At 42.7% G+C, this 22,083-nt stretch overlaps 1 protein-coding gene across 7 annotated transcripts in view; it reads right to left on the bottom strand.

Annotated features, from left to right (window-relative positions):
• Window positions 1-22,083, bottom strand: part of ACACA (acetyl-CoA carboxylase alpha) — a 1,131,726-nt gene that overhangs the window by 862,060 nt on the left and 247,583 nt on the right. For all 7 annotated transcript variants that reach the window (XM_086954890.1, XM_086954892.1, XM_086954891.1 and 4 more), the window contains 4 exons: window positions 10,028-10,178; window positions 9,154-9,257; window positions 4,334-4,415; window positions 1,763-1,908 (listed from right to left, as the gene is read on the bottom strand). In XM_086954890.1, coding sequence (XP_086811016.1) covers window positions 1,763-1,908; window positions 4,334-4,415; window positions 9,154-9,257; window positions 10,028-10,178 — 483 coding nt within the window. The remainder of the gene's footprint in view (window positions 1-1,762; window positions 1,909-4,333; window positions 4,416-9,153; window positions 9,258-10,027; window positions 10,179-22,083) is intronic.

Below are 22,083 nucleotides of genomic sequence, written 5' to 3'. Positions count from 1 at the left end.
GATCAAATATCACTGAAAACACAGTATATGACACCCAGTACTTCAGGGTACGACAACTGCCATCACCCAAGCATTTTCCCATCTCCTTTTGTGTGTTTGATGTAACGTCCTTAAGTGTTTATGTTTATGTTTATTGATTTGTATAGCGCTGAATCACGAATGAGGGTATCTCGGCGCTTGGGACTGAGCGGAACCGCAGGGACCAAAAGGTTAGAAGAGGTGAGTTTTTAATAACTTTCTGAATTGGGCCAGATTGTGACAAGACCGTAAATGGAAGGGCGGTTTTTTCCAAAATGCAGAGCCCAGATAAGAGAATGCTTTGCCACCACTGCGTGCTTTTTTGATCCTAGGGATATTGAGCAGAAGCTCAGTGCTGGATCTAAGTGTGCGTGTGGGGGTGTAGGAGGCAAGTTTGCTTGCCAGATACAGGGGTCCTTGACCATTAAGGGCTTTATGGATAATACAGCCTATTTTAAATGTGACCCTCTTTTTTATTGGGAGCCAATGGAGTTGATTCAGGAGGGGTATCGAGGGAGTTCTGGCAGGGGCGTCGGCAGTGAGACGGGCAGCAGTATTCTGCACCATCTGAAGTCTATCTATGGAGGCTCCGTTGGCTGAGAATAGGAGGGCATTACAGTAGTCGAGTCTACTAAATACTAAGGCCTGCATCAGTGTTTTCTTAGTGGGTAGGAGGGGGAAGATCCTGCGGAGGAGGCCAAGGATGTAGAAGCAAGAGCCTGCAGTGGCCAACCGTGTGCCAAGATGTGTGCCCCTTGCTCACTGTGCAGCTAGGACAAAGCTGTACCCAGCTGATAATCCCATAACTAGGGCATAACTGGCTCTGGGTTGCTTGCTTTTTTCAGGGATTGCCTGGCTTGGCAGTTTGGGCTGGACTGCTTCTATTGGAGCAGAACCAAGACTGATTTGCATACCGCTGAGTCTAATCTGAGGTGAAAGGGTGGGCAAAATAATGATGTGTTGGAAAGATCCCGAGCTATATGCAGGGGTTAAACGTATTGCAAGCATTCTTTCCATCACTTTTGTCTGTTTGAACCACACACACCCTACAGTTAGTAGTAATAGCAGTAAAAATATGAACATGCAGTTGATTACACTGCCAACAATAAGAACCAGAGCACCCAGAGCTGGAAAGTTGTACACAAAGGCATTGTTTATACCAACAACAGAGGGAATAAATCAAGGGAGCTAAGACTAATGCCACCTATATGCAAGTGTTTTAACTTGAGGGGCTGCACCTATACCACAGCCTAAGCTGAGACCACTCTTAGTATACACACTTGAATATGCCTGGGCTGGAATTATTCACCACACTCTTATCTTTTTGGGTTCAGGTTTATGATTTTCTGATACCTTGGTTTTTATTTAACCACTAGTTTTTTAGTTAATTTTAACCATTTTCCTAATGTGATACACATTAGATCACATGCACTTCAGGGTATATATGCCCACTGTATGCCACATATTCAATTTTGTATACCTATATGCAAGTAGCACCAACATCGAGAGTAGAACATCTGAAAGCTATGGGTCACAGAAACGCAAGTCAGGACTAGCAACATTTTGGCAAATTTTAGACGCATGGGAAACATAGATGCAACAAATTGTGCTGTAGGTGGTGAATGCAAGCAATGAGATTAGAAAAGTGGCAAAATGTGGGAAAGAGGGGGCGACACGGTCTTGCTTACAACTCAGGGAGTCAAAAGAAAATAATACCATTAGTGTATGTCATTTGGCCACATACCTGTCCACTTCCTCTTTCATGTAGGTGGTGTAGCTGCTGCCATCGTAAGAGAGGAGTAAACCTCCATCACTCAGCCTGTGCACATCTACTTCCACATTTGAACCATTCATAATCACCACATAGGAGTTGGGGGACTGCCGAGTGACCTGGGAATCAATAAACACAAATCGTAAGGTGTGATCCAACAAATATTCACCTGATCATTTATAGTGTTGCTATTGAACCATGAGTGCACAGTACATTCTAATGATTTAAAAGTATGCCAGCAATCTAGCATGCGGTCGAAAACACTGCGAGCTCCAGAGATCTGGGTAAATGAAAGCATGCTTTCAGAAATCCAGTGTGTAAATGAGTCACACAATTCAGACTGTTTATAGTTTATGATATTTGTCTCTTTCAGGTAGTCTACTCCAGATGACCACTGAGTTGCAAGTGGGCAAAAGGAAAAGGATCTATAACAAATGTAAACCAAAGCCCTGCCTCACAAAGAGAGCAAACTTAAAACTGCCTGCAATAAAGGAGGGTTTTTCGAAGTCTGAAAGACTTTCTCATCACACCGCTCCAGAAAATTAGGTAATTTGGAAGAACACCGTCAGGCAAATCTCTCTTCTACTGGGCCTACTTAATGATTTGCGGAGCATGAGTGACAATGGGACACTACCCTTTCCTCTAACCTGAATTCAACATACACTCAGGAGAATTTTGTATATATGTACATTTTACAGATTTATTGCCTACATCAAGTATATGCACATACATTTGTCCCTACGGAACATCTATGGAAAACAACTTGGAGGATTTGAAGACACAAATTGCAGAGAGGGGTACAGAACTGGATAACAGAGTAAAACAGCTGCAGACAGTCCACAGCGCGCAATGATAAAATACAGAGTGATCTCTCCTTTAAGGATTGTCCTACATCTGCCATGATACATTTGGAACAAGTGGAATTATCTCAAAATATGACAAAGGTTTCTAGAATCCGAATAGTCTGGTCCCACCCTATTCCTCAGGCGGATATCAGCACTGTTATATCACTTCTGCAGAACGAGGTGCTGGGAAATAAATCTAACCCCACACTAGAGATATGCAAGACTCTTCGGCTCCCTGCGAAGATCCTGGGGTGAAGAGGACTCTGGGAGCTGGACTCCACTGCTGGAGATGGGTAATCCCTCCGGTTGTGAAACTCACATGAATGGCTTCCAAAGGAGGGTCTCTGGATTTAAGGGAAGATAGGAGGCACCAGGGGAGGCACAGGGCATTCAGACCAGTACGAAGGATTATTGAGTTTAAAATATGAAGCTTCCCTCTGGGACTCCGTGCTGTTTAAGGTAACCACGAAAGGAAGAACCCACCTTTCCACGCAGCAATGCAGTACAGAGTTTACCGGACAATCTAAAGTCATCTCTGTAGAAAACAAGGTGGCCTAGGGAGCCGAGGCTTGATCTGCTGTCTGGTGGCTTGGATGTACAATGTGTTGCCCTATTATTGCTATAGACTAGGACAAGACGTTTGCTGGTACATGAGATAGGATATCCTTGTTTAATAGGACATCCCATTTTCCTCCCTCTCAAGTAGCTCTTTCTTGAGTATTCTGATGAGTTTACTTGCTTGCCAGTGATACTGCCTTGGCTAGTAAGAGGTTTTGTAAAAGTCAGTATTTCCTTTTGCTCACCATGGATTTGTTTCATGGCTGAATAAGCAGGACTGGTCTAAAAATACAGACCATAGTAAAAGGGACGCTTGAAAGGTTTGTCAGACCGTTTGTAGAAAATTAACTCATAAAAGATGGATTTACTGAGGGTTGGGATTAATAAGTGAAATGAAGATAGCAGTAAAATAAGCAGGAAAGAAAAGGTGACCAGCAGGAAGATAGAGAGTGACAGGGCCAAGCGAGCGTGAAACAGAGAAAGAAGAGGCTAGCAATCAATAAAGAGTTGAAGAAACAGGAGGGTATAGAGTATCGGAGAGTAAGAGGATGTAAGATCAAGAAAAGGCGAATTAGTGTGAAAAAGGGGCAGAGCAGAGAACGAGTGACTTGTAGAGTTTACTTCTAAAAAGCAAAAAAATGAATGATCCCTCAAACCATGAAAGTTTTCTTCTAGGATGTGGGGGTCATTTTTTTTGTCTCTCACAGCATGGCATTTCCTGCAGTGATGGATAGGAAAAAAATAAATGTCACTGTCCACCCCAATTAGGGCCAAACTCTAAATTGGGCCCTAAGACAGAACCAAAGCTAATCTCTGCCTCAGACATATTAATATGCAAGGAGTTAAAAATACTTATTTTATTATAATAATTAAAGAAAAGGGTGCTTTGATATCAACGATAAGTCTTCTTCCAATCAGTCTCCGGTTTTCACTAACTTATGGAAGACAACTGCTGGTACTGTCTGGTGTCATCTGTATGAAGGTGAATCAGTAGAACAAGGCAGATCATGAATGTCCTACTCCGATGATTCTACACATTGTGTAAATAATGCACCAAAACCTAGGTGCCCTGGATGTAACAAAGAAACATAAGGGAACACAGACAGCAAGTTATGAATTAATAGAGAGAAACAGCACCGACCTTTAGCACATACTTGGAGCCTTCGTAGATGAGCTCCACATCCACCGTGTTGAGTAGCGTATGCGCAGGCAGCACCTGACCCCTAGGAGAAGACAAGAGCCATAGTTAGTCTGACATAGCATCCATCGTCCAACAGTGGCCACTGAGTGGGATGGTTTTACAAGCCCACTAGCCACAAAAATCATGAGGGGGCAACATCCCGATCAAGCCGCTGGCAATTCAAACTGAACAATTCCATTGAGAAGGGTTTTCTAGCATGGTGTGTGCACTATGAATACTCTGAAGGAGGAAATTTGTTGTGGACAATGAATCACCTTTACTTCGATACATCAGGTTAGACATTCATTGTGGTTCCTCTGCACAAAACCAAAATAATTGCTAAAAGATAAAATGGTGGTCAAAGCTAAGAACAATAAGTAGGGCCAGGCAGCAGTAAGGGGATTAGAGAAAGAAACAGGAAAGGACATTGAGGATTACATGTAGACCACAGGATTCAGAGGCAGGAGGAAAGGAACAAGAAACAAAATGAGAGAACTGGATAATGTGAACAGTAAATAAGGGGCATGGACATTGAAACAGCTGACGAATTAGTAAAGGGGAATACAAAATGAGGAGTAGAGTGATGGGGAACAATAAACAGAAAATAAGGAAAAGGAGCTCTGGTTTACAAGAAATTCTTCAACAGGAGCTCTGGTTTACAAGAAATTGGAGATAGCAGTGAGATAAAGTGTGCCCAAAGTGGTTGAATCGTATAAGTTTACTCCTCATTACCTATAATATCTGACCATAAAGATAAACTACAAAATGCCTCTACCTCATTTCTGGTGTAAAAAAACAAAATTTAGAACATCACCCCGAACATCACCAGCAAAGCTCTATTTAGGTGAATTTCCAAAACGATGGTGAACCATTTTCTTATAAAAATCGCAGAATTTTGACATAAAAAAAAAAAAACACAACAGACAATTGGGATATGCAAGACAGGAAAACTACACAAGAAAACAGGTGAGGAGAAACAAGGACAAGAGTAATGCAGAGAGGGAACACATATGTTGTAAGTGGGAGCAGCGTTATAATGGTATCGCAAAATTAATGCTACTAAGATATAGCAGAGTTGATGCAACATACACAAGATAATAGTTCAAGGATATAGGTAAGGTAGATATGCAAAGGTATAGGTACCAGGGTACAGGCAGGGGAAGAGGTGGTATCTGCAAGGGTATAATGACTCAGGTGTAAGGGGTAGTGGTACTTGGAAATATGCAAAATTGGCATATTTAATGTATAGGTAGAGGCACTGAGGTATAAGTAAGGGTAGAGGTGCTTGGTTCTAGGCAGGTGTGGAGGTCTGGGGTAGGTTAGGGGACTAGGATTTAGGAAATTGTAGATAAATCAAAGAATAGGTAGGATTGGAAATACTGCTGGCAGGAGTAGAGATACTATGGCATGGGTGGGGATATAGGTACTGAGGTATAAGAAACGGTGAAGGTACTAAGGTTTAAGTAGTAGTAGTGGAGGTTATTAGGGTACAGGTAGTGGTATAAGTACTAGGGTGCAGCCAGGTGTAGATGTATGAAGGTAGAGTAGGTGTCGCAGTAATAGGAGCTAGTGAGCGGTACAGGAACTAAGATATAGACAGCAGTAAGGGTACTATGGAGTATGTGCATGGGTAGTGGCGCTAAGGTATATAGATCAAAGAAGAGGTACAGAGCATAGACCGAACAAGAGGTGGATAGCGGGGCAGCAGTGAACCACAGTCATTCAAGTACATCACAGGGGGCTTAGCTTAGAAGGCTATGTGAAGTAGTAGGTCCTCGTGGTATCTTGACTATTTTATTTCTCATTCAAACAGCATTTTAGTTAAAAGATTGTTTTGGATTTTCTTTCCAGAGTTCCACTTTTCTGAAGCAGACAATTTACTTTTAATTTTAAGAAACTGTCTGCTGAGAATGCTGGTGCAGACAGCATGTAAGGCAAGCAAGGTATAACTAAGAGCCTGATTTAGATCTCGGTAGACGGGTTCCTCCGTCACAACGGTGATGGATATCTCGTCTGCCAAAACATAAATTCTATAGGATATAATGGGATTTAAATTTCAGAGGACAGGATATCCTTCACCGTTGTGATGGAGTAACCCGTGTGCAGAGATCGAAATCAGGCTCTACGTCTTAAAAGATTAACTGTTCTCTTTCATATGTCTGTGCTTCAGCTTAAATATGTTGTTCACTTATTAAAGAACACCAAAAAACAAAAGAAAAAGCACTCTTTAGGTTGATATTTACTGCTGAAAGACAGAGACTTCTTGGAGATGTATTAAAAATAACACATTCTGTAAACTGCTATGTGATTTACGGATCACTGAAATAATATCTACTACCAAAATATCGAGTTCCCATAATATCGATGAGAAAATATCGAGGGACATAATATCGACTTTCTATCTTCACTAAGGTAAGTACAAAAATATCGAGTTTAAAATATCGAGTGTTAAAAATATAGACTGTCAAAATATCGATTTTTTTATGTCTTTAAAGTAAGTTAAAACTATTATAATATTAAATATATTTAATATAAACATTGTTAAAATTATTAAATAAATGTAACATTATTACATAATTAATGTAACTTTAAAAATTAATAATAATACATATACATATATAAATACATGTTATTAATAAAACATATAGAATATATTTACCGTAGCATAGCAAAAGGTTTAAATTTAATGTAACCACTCCAGTGGGTGCTACATTAAAGAGATCGTTGGATAGAGTAGGGGTAAAAATTACTATTCCCACTTCAGTGGGTACAAGAGTAGGGAAAGCGTTGGATAGCGTAGGGGTAAAATTTACTATTCCCTCTCCAGTGGGTGCAACAGTAGGGAAAGCGTTGGATAGCGTAGGGGTAAAAATTACTATTCCCACTCCAGTAGGTGCAACAGTAGGGAAAGCGTTGGATAGCGTAGGGGTAAAAATTACTATTCCCACTCCAAAGAGTGCAACAGTAGGGAAAGCGCTGGAAAGCGTAGGGGTAAAAATTACTATTCCCACTCCAGTGGGTGCTACAGTAGGGAAAGCGTTGGATAGCGTAGGGGTAAAAATTACTATTCCCACTCCAGTGGGTGCAACAGTAGGGAAAGCGTTGGATAGCGTAGGGGTAGAAATTACTATTCCCACTCCAGTGGGTGCTACAGTAGGGAAAGCGTTGGTTAGCGTAGAGGTAAAAATTACTATTCCCACTCCAGTGGGTGCAACAGTAGGGAAAGCGTTGGATAGCGTAGGGGTAAAAATTACTATTCCCACTCCAGTGGGTGCTACAGTAGGGAAAGCGTTGGATAGCGTAGGGGTAAAAATTACTATTCCCACTCCAGTGGGTGCTACAGTAGGGAAAGCGTTGGATAGCGTAGGGGTAAAAATTACTATTCCAACTCCAGTGGGTGCAACAGTAGGGAAAGCGTTGGATAGCTTAGGGGTGAAAATTACTATTCCCAATTAATTATTTTAAATTAATTACCAATTATATTTTAATTATTTACCAATTAATAATAAATTTAAAAATATAATTAATTTACATAATTATTTAGTTAAAATTAAATTACTTCCCACCCTATTCCCCTATAAACACACAACCCGCTACAGAAAATAAATTACTAAAAATTAATTATTTATCAATTATTTATTTTTAATTAATTACCAATTATATTTTAATTAATTATCAATTATTATTTAATTAACAATTAGATTACATTTACATAATTAATTAATTATAATTACATTACTTCCCACCCTATTACCCTGTAAACGCACAACCCGCTACAGAAAATAAATTACTAAAAATTAATTATTTATCAATTATTCATTTTTAATTAATTAATAATTATATTTTAATTAATTACCAATTATTATTTAATTAACAATTAGATTAAATTTACATAATTCATTATTTATAATTAAATTACTTCCCACCCTATTCCCCTATAAACCCACAACCCGCTACAGATTTATATTACACAAATATTATTAAATATTAATAACTTACCTTATTTTCGATATTTTTGTTGTCTATATTTTATCTAGTCTATATTATGTCTAGTCTATATTTTTGATTCGATATTTCGGCTATTCTAGTCGATATTACTCGATATTTTTGTTGTCTATATTTTGTCTAGTCTATATTTTGTCCAGTCTATATTTTTTACTCGATATTTTGTCCAATCGATATTTTGGAATCGATATTATGTCTATTTACCGTGATGCTACGTTTCAGGTTTGTCTTGCAAAAATGTTGGCAACAACTGCAGCCAATACATTTTGCAATGTGTGCTGATATAGAAAATGTATTCATTTGCACTGACCACATATGTGAAGATTTTGACCCCTCATGATAATAGCTAGTGTGTTTTATATGGCATAGAAAGAATTTTGGAAAATGCATTCTTATTTTGAAGATACACCCAGACATCTATGGTTCTGAGGTACAGTGATGGCGTTCGTTTGCATCATCAAATGGGAATGGTCATTTGTTTGTATCTGAGCTGGATATACATGATCCCTTTCGCTGCTCCAGTCCAGTTTAAATGAATAACCATATGAGATAATACTGTAAATGTACTTTGGGGAATACAGATGAGATCACGCATGCTACATTTACCAGATTCCACAACAGTCCAGGCTTTGCCCCTGCTTACGCCAAGCCCACACCAACGGGCTACTGTCTTGCCTCACCCCACCTTCTCACAATTCTCAACACCGTTGTTCCCTTGGCTATGAAGATACCCTATCTGGAAAGACTGAGATGAATAGATCTTTGGTGTGTTTTACCTTTCCAAAGAATGTAGGAAGTTGGAAACACTGTTTCTCAAGCTCACATCTGCCACATGGAGTGCGCCACAGACCACTCCTAGCATGGTGTCTGGTCTCTCCGCCTAGGAAGAAGAGGTAAGGTTTTTAACAACACAGCCACTCTGGACTGCTGCACAGATACGTTTTCCAGGAACCCAAAAGTAAAAGTTGACAAATGTTTTATCCAATCCTAATAAATGAACGTACATTTCACGAACATCAGTGGATCAGCCTGGACTTACTGCTACTGTCCAAGTTTGGTATTAGTTCATCTTTTAGGACTCTCAAATAAATTATATTTTTAAAACGTAAACAAAAGATCTCAAACAAGACACTTTACCTATAAAGGCAGTTCAGGTGTGAGTGGTCCAATAACCTGTCTCAGATCTCACAGTGTGATTCAGAGAACTGGAACTCAATGTCAAGTAGTGTGTACTCTTATGAGTGTACGAAATGCAATATTCACCACATGACTTTACACAGTCTATGGGCAATACATTAAGGTGGTATCTGGCGTGCCTTTTAAATGTGAGGGCATGTCTAACATGCAATTTTCAGATGCCCACCCCACAAAATATGCATAAAAAGCTAAAGATTTCCAAGACTCACACGTATTTTAAATAGAAATATTTTCACAATTTTGGCCAAGGTACTTTAGATAACAATAGGCCTCTTGAGGCAAGTCTGTGAAAAGGATTACAAAAAAGCATCAACTTTCAACAAACGCAATGAGAAAGAACAATTGCTATATGACCCCCTGAGCGCCTTCAGATGTTTAGAATGCTGGTGTCCAGAGAAACTCTATAACTGCCCGCCCCTCAAATACCTATCCGAACCATTCTGCATCACTTACCTGCACCTTCTCTGAAATGAGCCTGTCCAGCCAGCCTGTGTCAATGCTGTTTTGCTGGAAGCTCTCTGTCTCCAGTAGCTTGATCAGGTACTCAACAGTGGTGCGGAAATCTCCTCGAATAGACAGCTCCTTCAGCGCCACCACCATGTTGCTGTGGTAGAAAACCAAAGTCTGCGGTGAGAGAAGTCTTATAGAGAAGAGCAGCACTACATAAACAGCACTAGGTGAAGAAAAACTTCTCTACATGCTTGTCACATATACCTCAGATCCCAAGGCGGAAAACAATACCTACCCATTCCGAAGGGCACAGAGATTCTGAAGGGAGGCAGGATTTAAATCACAATCACCACACCTTAAAGCCAATGTTCTAAAAGAGCAGGGATTCATGGAGAAGACTACAGATGTCTTGATACTAGGATCTTCAAATCCCTCTTTGAATCCTAATCTTGATTCACTTTAAAGGTATGTGTGATAAAAAGCAGGACAGTGTCCAGGACTCTCCTGTGAGAGGCAGCATGCATTAGTTGCCACTATATTTCCATAGTCAAGAGTCCCAGTACTGTTCCCATTAAACCACTCACTAGGGATGTTGCGCCAGGGCAGGTAAGATGAGCTTGAAGCACTCGGATAAAAAGCTGGGAGACATGGTAAACGAGGGTACGCCAAAGTGAAAGGTCACAGCTCCAGGGTACACAAAGAGAGGAGTTTGAGAGCACATGGATGGACTGTGAGGAGCTTGTTCATACCAATACATTGTAAGATTGTGAGCAATGCAAGCCAGGAGCGGTGCCTCGTGAGCTTGAGGCACCATAAGAATCTATGAAAACATGCACTGGGAGTCTGAGGCTGAGGGGGGCATGGACTGTATGAGGAGCTTGGGGAAAATATAAAGACAGTGGAAGGAGCTCAAGGCACATGGACAGGTAGTGTGACAAGTATAGGGCAGCCTGACTCACAGATAGGCAGTGTTATGGTTTGTTATATTGGTTTATATAGCACACTAAACACCCGAGAGGGTATACAGGCACTTGGGCAGGTGTGGAGATTTGTGGTACCCAGGGTGTTTATACGAAGAGCCAGGTCCAAAGCTTCTACCAAACCTCAAGAAGTGAGGGGGAGGCTCTGTTGTGTTTAGGGAGGTCATTCCATGTCTTGGGTGCGATGCGGAAAAATAAGCGACCGCCAGTTTTGCTTTTGTGGATGCGGGGAATGTGTGAGTGAGGCAGAGCATAGGTATCTGGTGGGTTGATGAAAGTGTATGCGGCTGTTCGTGTATTCTGGTAATGTATTGAGTAGGGCTTTGTATGTGTGTTTGAGAAGTTTGCATTGGCTGTGCTTGTGAATGGGGAGCCTGCGAAGCTTCCTGAGCTGTGGTGGAAGGTCGAGTATGAGTCTTGCAGCAGTGTTCTGGATGGTCTGGAGTCTTTGTAGGAGTTGTTTGGAGATTCTGGCATAAAGAGTGTTGCCATAGAACAGCCTGCTGCTGATGAGTGCTTGCTTGATGGTTCATCTGGTGTTCCGAGGAGAGCATTTGAAGATTTTTCGCAACATGCGTAGGATGTGAAAGCCGGAGGTGCACACTGAGTTGACTTGATGTTGGGCTTGTAGTCTTGGACCATCCCTAGATTTCTTGCGTGGTCTGTGGGTGTTGGTCTAAGCTCCGACAGGCACCAGGTGGAGTACCATGGGGAGGACCTCTTGCCAAAGAACAGTACTTCAGTCTTTTCGGAGTTGAGCTGCAGGCTGTTGGGTCGCATCCAGTCTGCTACCATGGTTATGCAGTTGGTGAAGTTGGTTCTGGCTGAGGTTGTTTTATGTGTCAGGGAGAGGATGAGTTGGGTGTCTTCGGGGTAGGAGATGACGGTGATGTTGGATGATGTTGGCAAGCGGTATATGTTGAAAAGGGTGTGGCTGAGGGACAATTCCTGTGGGACACTGCATATCAATTTCTTGGTCTCCGAGGTGAAGGGTGGCAGACTGAACCCTTAAGTTCTTCCAGTGAGGAAGGAACAGATCCAAATTGAGGGCATATCCTTGTATGCCAATACTGTGTGGAGATGTGTGACGAGCTTGAAGGACATACATAGTGCAGGTAGCATGAGGGGCTATTAGCACAGTAACACTACTAGTAATGGTGCCATCAAAAATGAAATGCATAAATGCAATAACCTTTTTTCCTACTAATTTTCTCTTCAATATGCTTTATATAGGAGAATTACGGAAATATTGTAAAAATAAAAAAAAGACAAGAATATCGTGTCAAACGTATCATGGGACAGAACACAGAAAAAAGAATATTTTTTAGGACTATAATATAGTTCCTTTTAAATATTATTGTATATTATATGTTTTTTTTAAGATAGGTGTATAAAATATTGTTTTTAATTCATTTTTTATATATAATAATTATTGAAGCGTCATAAGTCATTAATATATTTCATTTAGTAGCAGATTGTCGGGTTTGTGGGGGATTAAGGTGGGATAGCCATTTAAAATGTAAATTATTGCTTTTCATTTTTTATAAATGTTTATGTAAATTACCTATCAATTGATATTTAGTTATTTAAATTATATAATTTATTATTTTTTCAATTATTTGTTTTTTTAATCGATTGTTAATTTTTGAGCAGCTCAGTCCTAAAATTATGTAAATGATTTTATATGTATTGTTTTAATTTTAATTGTTTTATTTATTAAGTAATTATTCAATATTTAAAAAAAAATTATTAATTGTTTTGTTTTTTGGGTTGGTATGGAGGTTTTTTATTTTAGATATTTTTAATTTTATTTCTAATGGAAAAATAGTATGTTAAGAACTTAACTTAATTGTATATATCTTTAATGAATATACTTATTTATTTTAAATATGGTTATATAATTCTATTTTGTTTCTTTTTTTTTAAAGGTGTATGAATTGAAATAGTAAATCTGACCACTCCAAGTTCAACGTTTTTGTTGCTTTTGCTTACGTTGGAGTAGGAAGAGAAAATGCCACCCCTCCAAAGTCCAATACTTTCCCTACAGTTGCTCAGATTAGAGGGCGAATAGGAAATCTGACTCCTCTGTAGACTTTGCCTCCTTTTCTTACAATGGATACGTTGGAGTGGGAATTGTAAATCTGACCCCCTCAAAGGCCAACACTTTCCTTACTGTTGCTCAAATCGGAGTGTGAATAGTATTTCTAATCCCTCCAAAGTCCAACACTCACTGCAAAGGTAGAAGAGAATGAAGTAAAGCTAGCAACGCTAGGGTTGATGAGTCGAAGAATTGCATCTGTGATAATGGGACCTGACAGCTGCAGTGACACCCTTGTAAGAGGGAGTGGAGAATGCGGACAACTGCTCAAGGTGCAATAATATATGGATCGCAGGGTTGCCTGACAGTGGAAGGCCAAAATGCAGAACTATTACTGGAGAAATGATTAATCCAAAATATAAACAATGAACCTTCTTGAACCTTCTTTACTATGTAAATGCATCATCGAGTGTAGGGTGCCCCCCAGTTGAAATGAAATTAAATGAAAAAAGCCTTTATATAGAGCATTAGCCTTATTAGTCCGGACTGTGCCAAGAATGAGTTCCCCCCCTCCCAGGAACTCTGTGAGAACCTAGCCAGGTTCTTCCAGAATAAAATCAAACTGATCATTGACGATCTGGGGGTGGAGCAGCAACAAACTTTAGCATTGGCTGATTGTAGCAGCCCACTGACTCTTGGGGCCGTTCATGAACAGGGCGGAGATAAGTCCCTCGTGGAATTCGCGCAGCTGTCTGCAGAGGAGTTCAGGGGAGTGGCCTCTGGTATTACATCTGGGTCTCCGCTTGACCCGATTCCACTAAAAATCTGGAAGGAGTTCGAGGCTAAGCTCTTCGCCACGCTTCGGCTGGGCTGCAACCAGTCACTTACTACTGGAGTGGTTCCACCTCAGTGGAAACAAGCGGTGGTGACCCCTTTATTGAAAAAGCCCACCCTTGAACCTGAGTGCCTCAAGAACTTTAGGCCCATCTCGCTTCTACCTTATCCAGCAAAATTGTAGAGTGGGTGGTGGCAGGCACTCTCTCTAGACACCTAGAACAGCATAAGCTCCTGGAGGAAGTCCAGTTTGGCTTTCCTCCAGCCCATGGCACCGAGACGGCCTTAGTGACCGTGCTGGATGAGCTTCGTCGGCGGGCAGACGGGGGACAGGCAGGGGTTTTGATCCTGCTTGACCTGTCTGCCGCCATCGACACGGTGAACCATGGAATTCTGCTGGACAGGCTGAGAGAGGTCGGGGTTGCAGGTAGTGCCCTTGGGTGGTTTGAGTCCTTTCTTCAGGACAGAGGACAAGCTGTGTCCCTCCCTCCCTTCCAATCCGCCTTTTCCACCATCTCGCATGGCGTTCCACAAGGCTCAGCTGTCAGTCTGATATTATTTAACATCTACATGAAGCCTTTAATTGCGGTCATCGAACAATATAATCTTGAAATTGTTAATTACGCTGATGATACGCAGCTGATTTTCTCCTTGGTGGGAGAGGAGTCAACCTCCTTGGAAGTATTTCATAACTGCCTGCGAGATACAGCGGGCTGGTTGAAGGCCAATTCCCTGCAATTCAACACAGGAAAGACGGAGGTGTTATACTGCCCAAGGCCTAGGGTACAATCTTTTCTACCCAGCAACTTCTGGCCTGCGGATTTCACTCCACTGGTGCAGCCAGTGAAGGTAGTGCGGAACCTGGGCGTGATGTTTAACAGCGACCTTACCCTGGAGGTGCAGGTTTCAAAGATAGTAGCTGGCTGTTTGGCCATTATCCGCCTCCTGAGGAAAATTCTTCCTCTGTTACCACCCCTTGCCCGGGTAGAGGTGGTGCGGTGTACCGTGCACAGTAGGTTAGACTACTGTAACTCCCTGTTGTTGGAGTCTCCAAGCTATCTTATGGATAGACTCCAGAGAATTCAGTCTGCAGCGGCAAAATTAGACCTGGGGTGGCCAACAAAATCTTCTTCTTCAAGGGCTTTGGCCCAGCTGCACTGGCTCCCAGTAAGACAGAGGGTGCAATTCAAGTCTCTCTGTCTGGCCTTTAAAGCTCTCCACGGGTTGGGCCCTGTTCGTTTACAAAAGAAGTTCTTGTGGCTTGCACCGGCCCGCAATTTACGTTCCTCCTCGGCCAGGTTGGTGACCATACCTAGGTTTAAGAAATCTAAAGCAGGAGGTAGATCGTTCGGTGTGGCCGCTGCGAAACTATGGAACGCCCTTCCGGTTGAACTTAGTCATGCCTCCGACCTCCTCGCGTTTAGGAGGCACTTGAAAACATGGCTTTTCCCGAACCCCTAGCTTGCTACCAGTTGTTGTCCCCCCTCCGATATGAGTCTGTCAGGATGCCTTTTTTTAGGTGATAGTGCGCTTTAGAAGTGAAGTAAATAAATAAATATTGGCTACCCGAAGGCATCCCAGCGCTAGTAGCAGCAGATATATGGAATTCTGCCAGCTAAGCGAATAACAAGGTCTTTAACAGTTTGCGGAAGACCAAGTGGTTCGTTTCCTTTCGTAGCTGGGGTGGGAGGGAGTTCCAAAGCTTGGCTGCACTAAATGAGAATAGCCTACCACCGCTTCTGGCTTTCTTGATCCTGGGAACAGTGACAAATTTCATAATCTCCGAGCGAACACTTCTGTTAGGCCGGTAGGGCAGAATGTTGGTGTGAAAAATGGAGGGACCCTTTCAAGCTAAAGACTTATGAACGATGCCGAAAGCTTTGAAATTAACTCTCTCCCGGATGGGGAGCCAGTGGAGTGATTTCAAAGCAGGTGATGTTTAGGAGTACCCAGGAGAAGTCTTGCTGCCCAGTTTTGTATAGTCTGGAGTTTGGAAAGGGTTGCAGTAGGAGCCCCCCGATAAAGGGCATTCCCATAGTCCAGCCGATACAGGATGAGGGCCTAAACCATGACTTTTGTTGCCTGGACTGGAAGAAGGGGGAGTGGGAGTAGTTTCTTACCTGTAACTCCAGTTCTGTAGTAGGGTTATCTCTGTTATAGTCATAATCTTGTGAATAGTCCCGCCCATGTGCGTGGACCCCGGAGCAATCAAAATAGTCTCTTAAGTTGTCTTCTTCTGCAGCCCTGCACTTAAGAGAAAATCAAAGACAAATAATGCAGCCTAAAACTACAAGGCTACATTGGCCAGCACTTCATCTTGAAGTGAAAAAGATAGCCAAATAATTAGGCTTTCCTGTTTTCAGTTTCTATTTTCGGTAAAATCTGGTGGTGTTTTTTCAGTGTTTTCCAGTGATTTCAATACCCCAAAAAACCAGTGCTTTTCAGTGGTTACTCATTTTCGCGCCATAAAAAACAACTGAAACAGTGTTTTACAGGTGTTTATGGATCGCTTTGCTTTTATTATTGCTTGCTTTCTTCATTGATGTATGGTATGTAGACACCGTGCCACAGAGCTTTGGGAGCATTAGGGTCCTCGAATAAAGTATAACTGTTTGTGAATTGCCTCAACCTACTCTTTTGTGCATGTGTCCTTTAATTAGATGTCAATGCTACTCTTGAGTCAACGTCAAACTAATTCTAACTGGAAACTGAAAAACTAAAACAGCAAAGTGAATTAATGACATTTGTCTCGTATTTTCCCAAATGGAAATTCAATCTTATGTTAATTTCTGTGTTTGGAAACTGGTGTTCTAAATGAAATAGTCGTGGGAAAGCACCAAATCATTGAATGCTGTCTTTTCTGAAAACCGGCACTAGAAAAAACAAAATATAACGAGCATTGGCATAGTCAATAGTTCTCGCCTTTGAGACCTTAATAAGTGTTTCAACATGCAACAGTTGATGTTGTTGCACCAAGGATATTGTGCTGGATAACTAAACACTTATAAGGTCCCAAAGACGAGACCTATTGGCTATGCCAATGCTTGTTTATCTTGTCCTATTGATGTTTGGTAATTAAATGTTATTTATTTAAATGTTGCGCATGTGTTTTATATTTGCACTGTAACTTTTGCTGAGTTATCTTGTTCTTTAATGTTTGTTTTTACATGCTGAATAAAGATTTTATGATGAATCTTTACTGGATTTACCTTACTGTATTAAAATTTACACCGACAAAAAAACCATTATTATTTAAATCTGTTTGCCTTAAAGGCATATATCAACTGAATTTTAATGTTGTCAGGCAGCTCTAACAATACATGAACCGGAGAGAACTAACTGCAATTGGCCAATTGATACCAATGGCTTGTTTTATGTAGAGCTTCATTGTGCACTTCTGTTATTAGGTACTTTTAACAACGTGTTACTATTATTCAATGTGATGGGATTTCAGTTAACGCACTTCTAAAGGATTGCAATTATCACTGCTCAGATTCAAGCCCATAGCACGCATATCGCCACAGATGTCAGCAGTGAGCGATTCAATCAGTGCGCCTTCTTGCCTGCAGTCTGTGCCTTAATGCCTTTCATTTGACTGCTCCTTGCCAAGAAAAGTCACCTGCGCTTCTTGTTTACCTCGCATGTCCTTTCAGTTGTGCATGCCACCGCGAGGACCACCAGCGCTGCTGTGTATTCCACCCCAAGCCAGACAGGAGAAAACAACTCATTACACGCTTAGCAGACTGTGCCAGTTCCCCACTGAAGGTCAGCTGCGGGTGCGGGAGATATGTAATGACCAGCAGATCCGTGGTGTGAATCCGGTTCTCCTTGTAACCTCCACGAGCTGGTAGCTCAGTGTGTTATTGCACCTGCTGCTGAGATCTCATGTGATGTATGTGTCCGTGCCTCGAACCTCATTCCCTGGGTGCTGAGTGCAACCGCCGCATCCCTTCACCGACCGCTTCAGGGCTGTTGCCAGACCCCAGGCGGAAGGAAGGCGGGGTCTGAGAGTGTGGGGTGTTGTGGTTAAGGGGGGGCAGGCGGTGGGAGCATGGGCTGGGAGAGGCTGATAACATATTCCAGTCTGTGCTTTGTGAAGTTGCGCTTTTCTCACATGCCAGCCTTAAGCCTTTTCTTAAACTTTTGAATTAACTAAAACCTGGATATTCTCCCAAGAGAGCAACGCGTCATGAACAGAGGCTGTTCATCAAATGAAGTCTTAGGAATGTCACATTCCAAGAACGCACACATGAACAAAAAAAACACAGACAAAACAAACTGCAAAAGTCTTCATTAGCTGCGTCCATTACATGCGATCTCAGTGTGGGCTGGCCATGTTAATCAGGGCACATCGGGGTCCGCGCTATATAAAAATGCATAAATAAATAAATCTTAAAAAAGCGAGGCTCTTGCCCTGTCCCTGAATTAACCGGAGAGGCACCATAAACCAGGGGTGTGGTTGACTGCACTGGGGAGGTGGTGGGGATGGGGAGAAGACACAAGAAATGGCCGGTTTCGATCTCAAGCAGAATCCCACATTGCAATCCGTCATGATTATTTTAGAGAGGGAGGTGTAAAAGCTGGGAGTGTGTCGAGTTAAATTCATTCTTGAGCATTTTGGGTTTTACGTAAAACATTGCAATTGCTATGTGTATGAGCTAATGCCAGACCTTTTTTTCCACAAAAGTGTCTTCATATTTTTCTCGTAACACTCTTCTGTTCATCTGATAGTCACCTCAGTCTGACAATTTTTTATGTGCATCCGCATTCAATTTATATTAAATAGTTGCAAATTATTGATTATATAAATGCGATATTTCAAAGTAGTTCACACGTTATCTCTGCAAACTAATACTTTTTGTGAAACAAGACTGACTCGCAAGTCGTTTCATCTTTGACGTGTTGCACCTTAGAATTAACATAACCTTGCCAGAATGGCGCCGTGGTTCAATAACAAAGGGGCCGATGCTTTCAGATCTGGTAACTGCCGGGCAGGGTGCTGGGAGCCGAGCTGGAGATTAGGCTCAGGCGCGCTCTCACTCGCTATTATAAACCAACTAAGTATCTGCTGTGACTTCAGACATCTGGTAACAATAAAATATAACTCGTAGGAGCGTGGAAGCTGCCCGGCCTGACCCCTCAAACCTTTCACATGTTGACAGCTGCAATCGCCGGTCACTGCTTCACTGCCCCCACCCCCCCACCCACACACACGCCCCTCATGCTGCCGCACCTGATTCCATCAACTCCTGCCAGGACTTGAAGTGCAGATTTTGTGCCGTTGAGCAGCTATTCATCTTACTATTTTTAATTTTGAGTGGCCACTAATATGGGGGAAAAGCGCTAACAGCTTTGGGCCAAGTTCACGCTATATTCCGCACTATGCAAGATGAGCAAAGGCAGCAGTGCAGCGGCTGATTGATTGGCTCCAGCCACAATGGGTGCCCTCAGCGGCTAGGAGCAGGGCACAGTCATGAGCAAAGCCGGAGACAGGGTAGCTGCAGGGGCTCTAAGAAGTGCCGAAATAACAACAAAGACTCGTTAAGCAAATGGTCTTTTTAAAGACCTGTTAAGTACGTGGGTGCGGCGGCCGCAGTAAGACAGACGGCAGACAACAAAAGCTCCTCTCCCCCCCCCCCCACGTGAGCCAGGCAGGGTGACTGGTGTTGGCCTGGCCCTTGGGCCATTCACACCTAATTGGGTGACTCACCTTTGGAGCTGCTTTTCTTCGCGAGCCAAAATTGCCGTTTGCATGTAAAGTTTTGGCTCCACCAAGTGGCCAAATGATGCAATATCTCTGAAAATCAGCGACACTCGGTTTAAACCGAGTCAGCTGATTTTCATCTGGTATGGTATTATCGGCTACATTCGGTTTTAACCGAATTCCGAACAGCCTACAAATAATATTACATTTTACACACTTTGTAAAGTTCCACACCTAGATAAACTCCCCTTCACAAAAATCCTTTGTCATGATAGAGAGGAAGGGTTGGACAGACAAGCCCCATAGGCTGCCATTATGTATCTGGAAAAGGGATACCGTGCCTTTAAGAAACTCTCCAGAGATCCTCGGTATCCCAGGATGCACAGCCAAAGGCCTTTTACTTTCAGTTCTTTTTGAAGGTGTATAAAGCCAGGCCTGTAGTATTGTTTCATCCACCGGGGAGGAGGGCGGGCGCTTAGGACTATAACAGAGATACCCCTACTACAGAACTGGAGTGACAGGTAAGAAACTACTCCTTCTGTAGTAGGAGATCTGTGTGTATAGTCATAATCTTGTGAATAGAATGGCAAGCCCATCCCAACAATCCAAACCAACGGTGGAGGAAACAGACAACACCACTACTGTGCAAACATATTTCTCAACGAAACCTGCCCAACCTGAGCGTCTGCCCTGGCATCAGCGTCCTGGCAGTAGTGTTTGGCAAAGGAATGGACCGACTTCCAAGTGGCAGCCCTACAGATATCTGCAATGGGAACATTACATGCAAAGCTGTTGTAGCCGCTTTGCCCCTGGTGGAATGAGCCTTAGGCTTACCCCCTAAAGTCTTGTTAGCCTTTTGGTAACATAGCTGGATACAGGACACAATCCATCTAGAGATGGACTGTTTAGAGGTGGCAAGACCAGTCCTGACCAAACCATAATTGACAAACAATTGGTCTGACCTACGAATGTCCTTGGTCTTATCCAAGTAGAATTTCAACACCCTTCTTACATCCAGGGAATGAAGAGACCGCTCCACCGGAGAGGAAGGATGTTGGAAAAAGGTAGGTAAAGTTATCGTCTGATCAACATGAAAATCAGAAATTACTTTCGGAAGGAACTTAGGGTGAGTCCTCATAACAACTTTGGAAGCAAGAAACACTGCATAGGGCTCTTGACAACACAGAGCCTTAATCTCACTCACCCTGCGGGCCGATGTTATAGCCACAAGGAAGGCTGCCTTGTGAATAGGTCCAAAAGGCTCCTTCATCAACCGTGACAGCACCACATTCAGTTCCCATGAAGGCGCCGGACACCGAACAGGGGGAAATACTTTCTTCGATACCTCTAAAACATCTTTAATTACAGGAATGTGGAAGAAGGATGTTTGTGAAGGGCCTTTCCTATACGCAGTCAATGCTGTGAGGTGAACCTTAATAGAATGGAAATTAAGGCCAGATTGAGCTAAATGCAAGAGGTATGGTAGGATGACATCTTCCTTGCAGGAGGTAGGATCAGCGTTCTTGGATGTGCACCAGATGCAGAACCCTTTCCACTTATAGGCATAGGAAGTCCTTTTGGAAGGTCTCTTAGCCTCCTTGAGTATTTCCATGCAGTTATCAGGCAAGTTCAAGTGTCCATATTGTACTATCTCAGGAGCCATGACGCCAGACTCAACGATGAAAGGTTGGTGTGCACCATCTGCCCCCGAACTTCGTGAGAAGGTCCGGCCGACATGGAAGCCGCAGATGGGGTTGGAGAGACCGGTGGAGCAGGTAAATGAACCACCACTGTTGAGGCCACTCCGGAGAAATGAGGATCATTCGTGCTCTGGATTGAGACAGCTTGATGAGTACTGCCGGAATCAGGGGAATGGGTGGAAAAGCGTACAGAAAGCTGTTCGACCAGCTGATTCATAGCGCATTCCCCAGAGTCCCCAGTTGGTACAGCCTGGAGGTGAAGTCTCTGCATTTTCTGTTTTCGGCGGTGGAGAACAGATCTATTTCTGGAGTGCCCTATCTTTCGAAGATGTTTCCTAGCACCTCGTCGTTTAGGACCCACTCGTGGTTTTCCTGGATCAGCCTGCTGAGTGCGTCCGCCTGAGCATTCTGCACACCTAGCAGATGGGTAGCCGTTATTGTCAGTCCTCTGACCAGCAACCAGTGCCAGATCGCCTGCGCTTCCTGGGACAGTGTGCGCAATCTCGAGCCCCCCTGCTTATTGAAGTAATACATTGTGGTCGTATTGTCCGTCTGCACAAGCAAGGAGTTGGTCTGGAAGGATGGATGAAAGGCTTTCAGCGCCAAATGAACAGCTCTGAGTTCCAGAAAATTGGTGTGATACGTGGATTCCGCATGGGACCACGTTCCTTGAATCTGTAGATGGTCTGAATGCGCTCCCCAGCCGTGGAGAGAAGCATCCGTCACAATAGTCTGTGTGGGAATGTCCTTGTGGAACGGAACCCCCTTGAGGAGATTCTCTGCTGAACACCACCATCTCAGGG

Source organism: Lissotriton vulgaris, chromosome 2_1 (assembly GCF_964263255.1).
Source record: "Lissotriton vulgaris chromosome 2_1, aLisVul1.2, whole genome shotgun sequence".
Classification (NCBI taxonomy): Eukaryota; Metazoa; Chordata; class Amphibia; order Caudata; family Salamandridae; genus Lissotriton; species Lissotriton vulgaris.
This window is presented reverse-complemented; position numbering and strand designations above follow the sequence as displayed.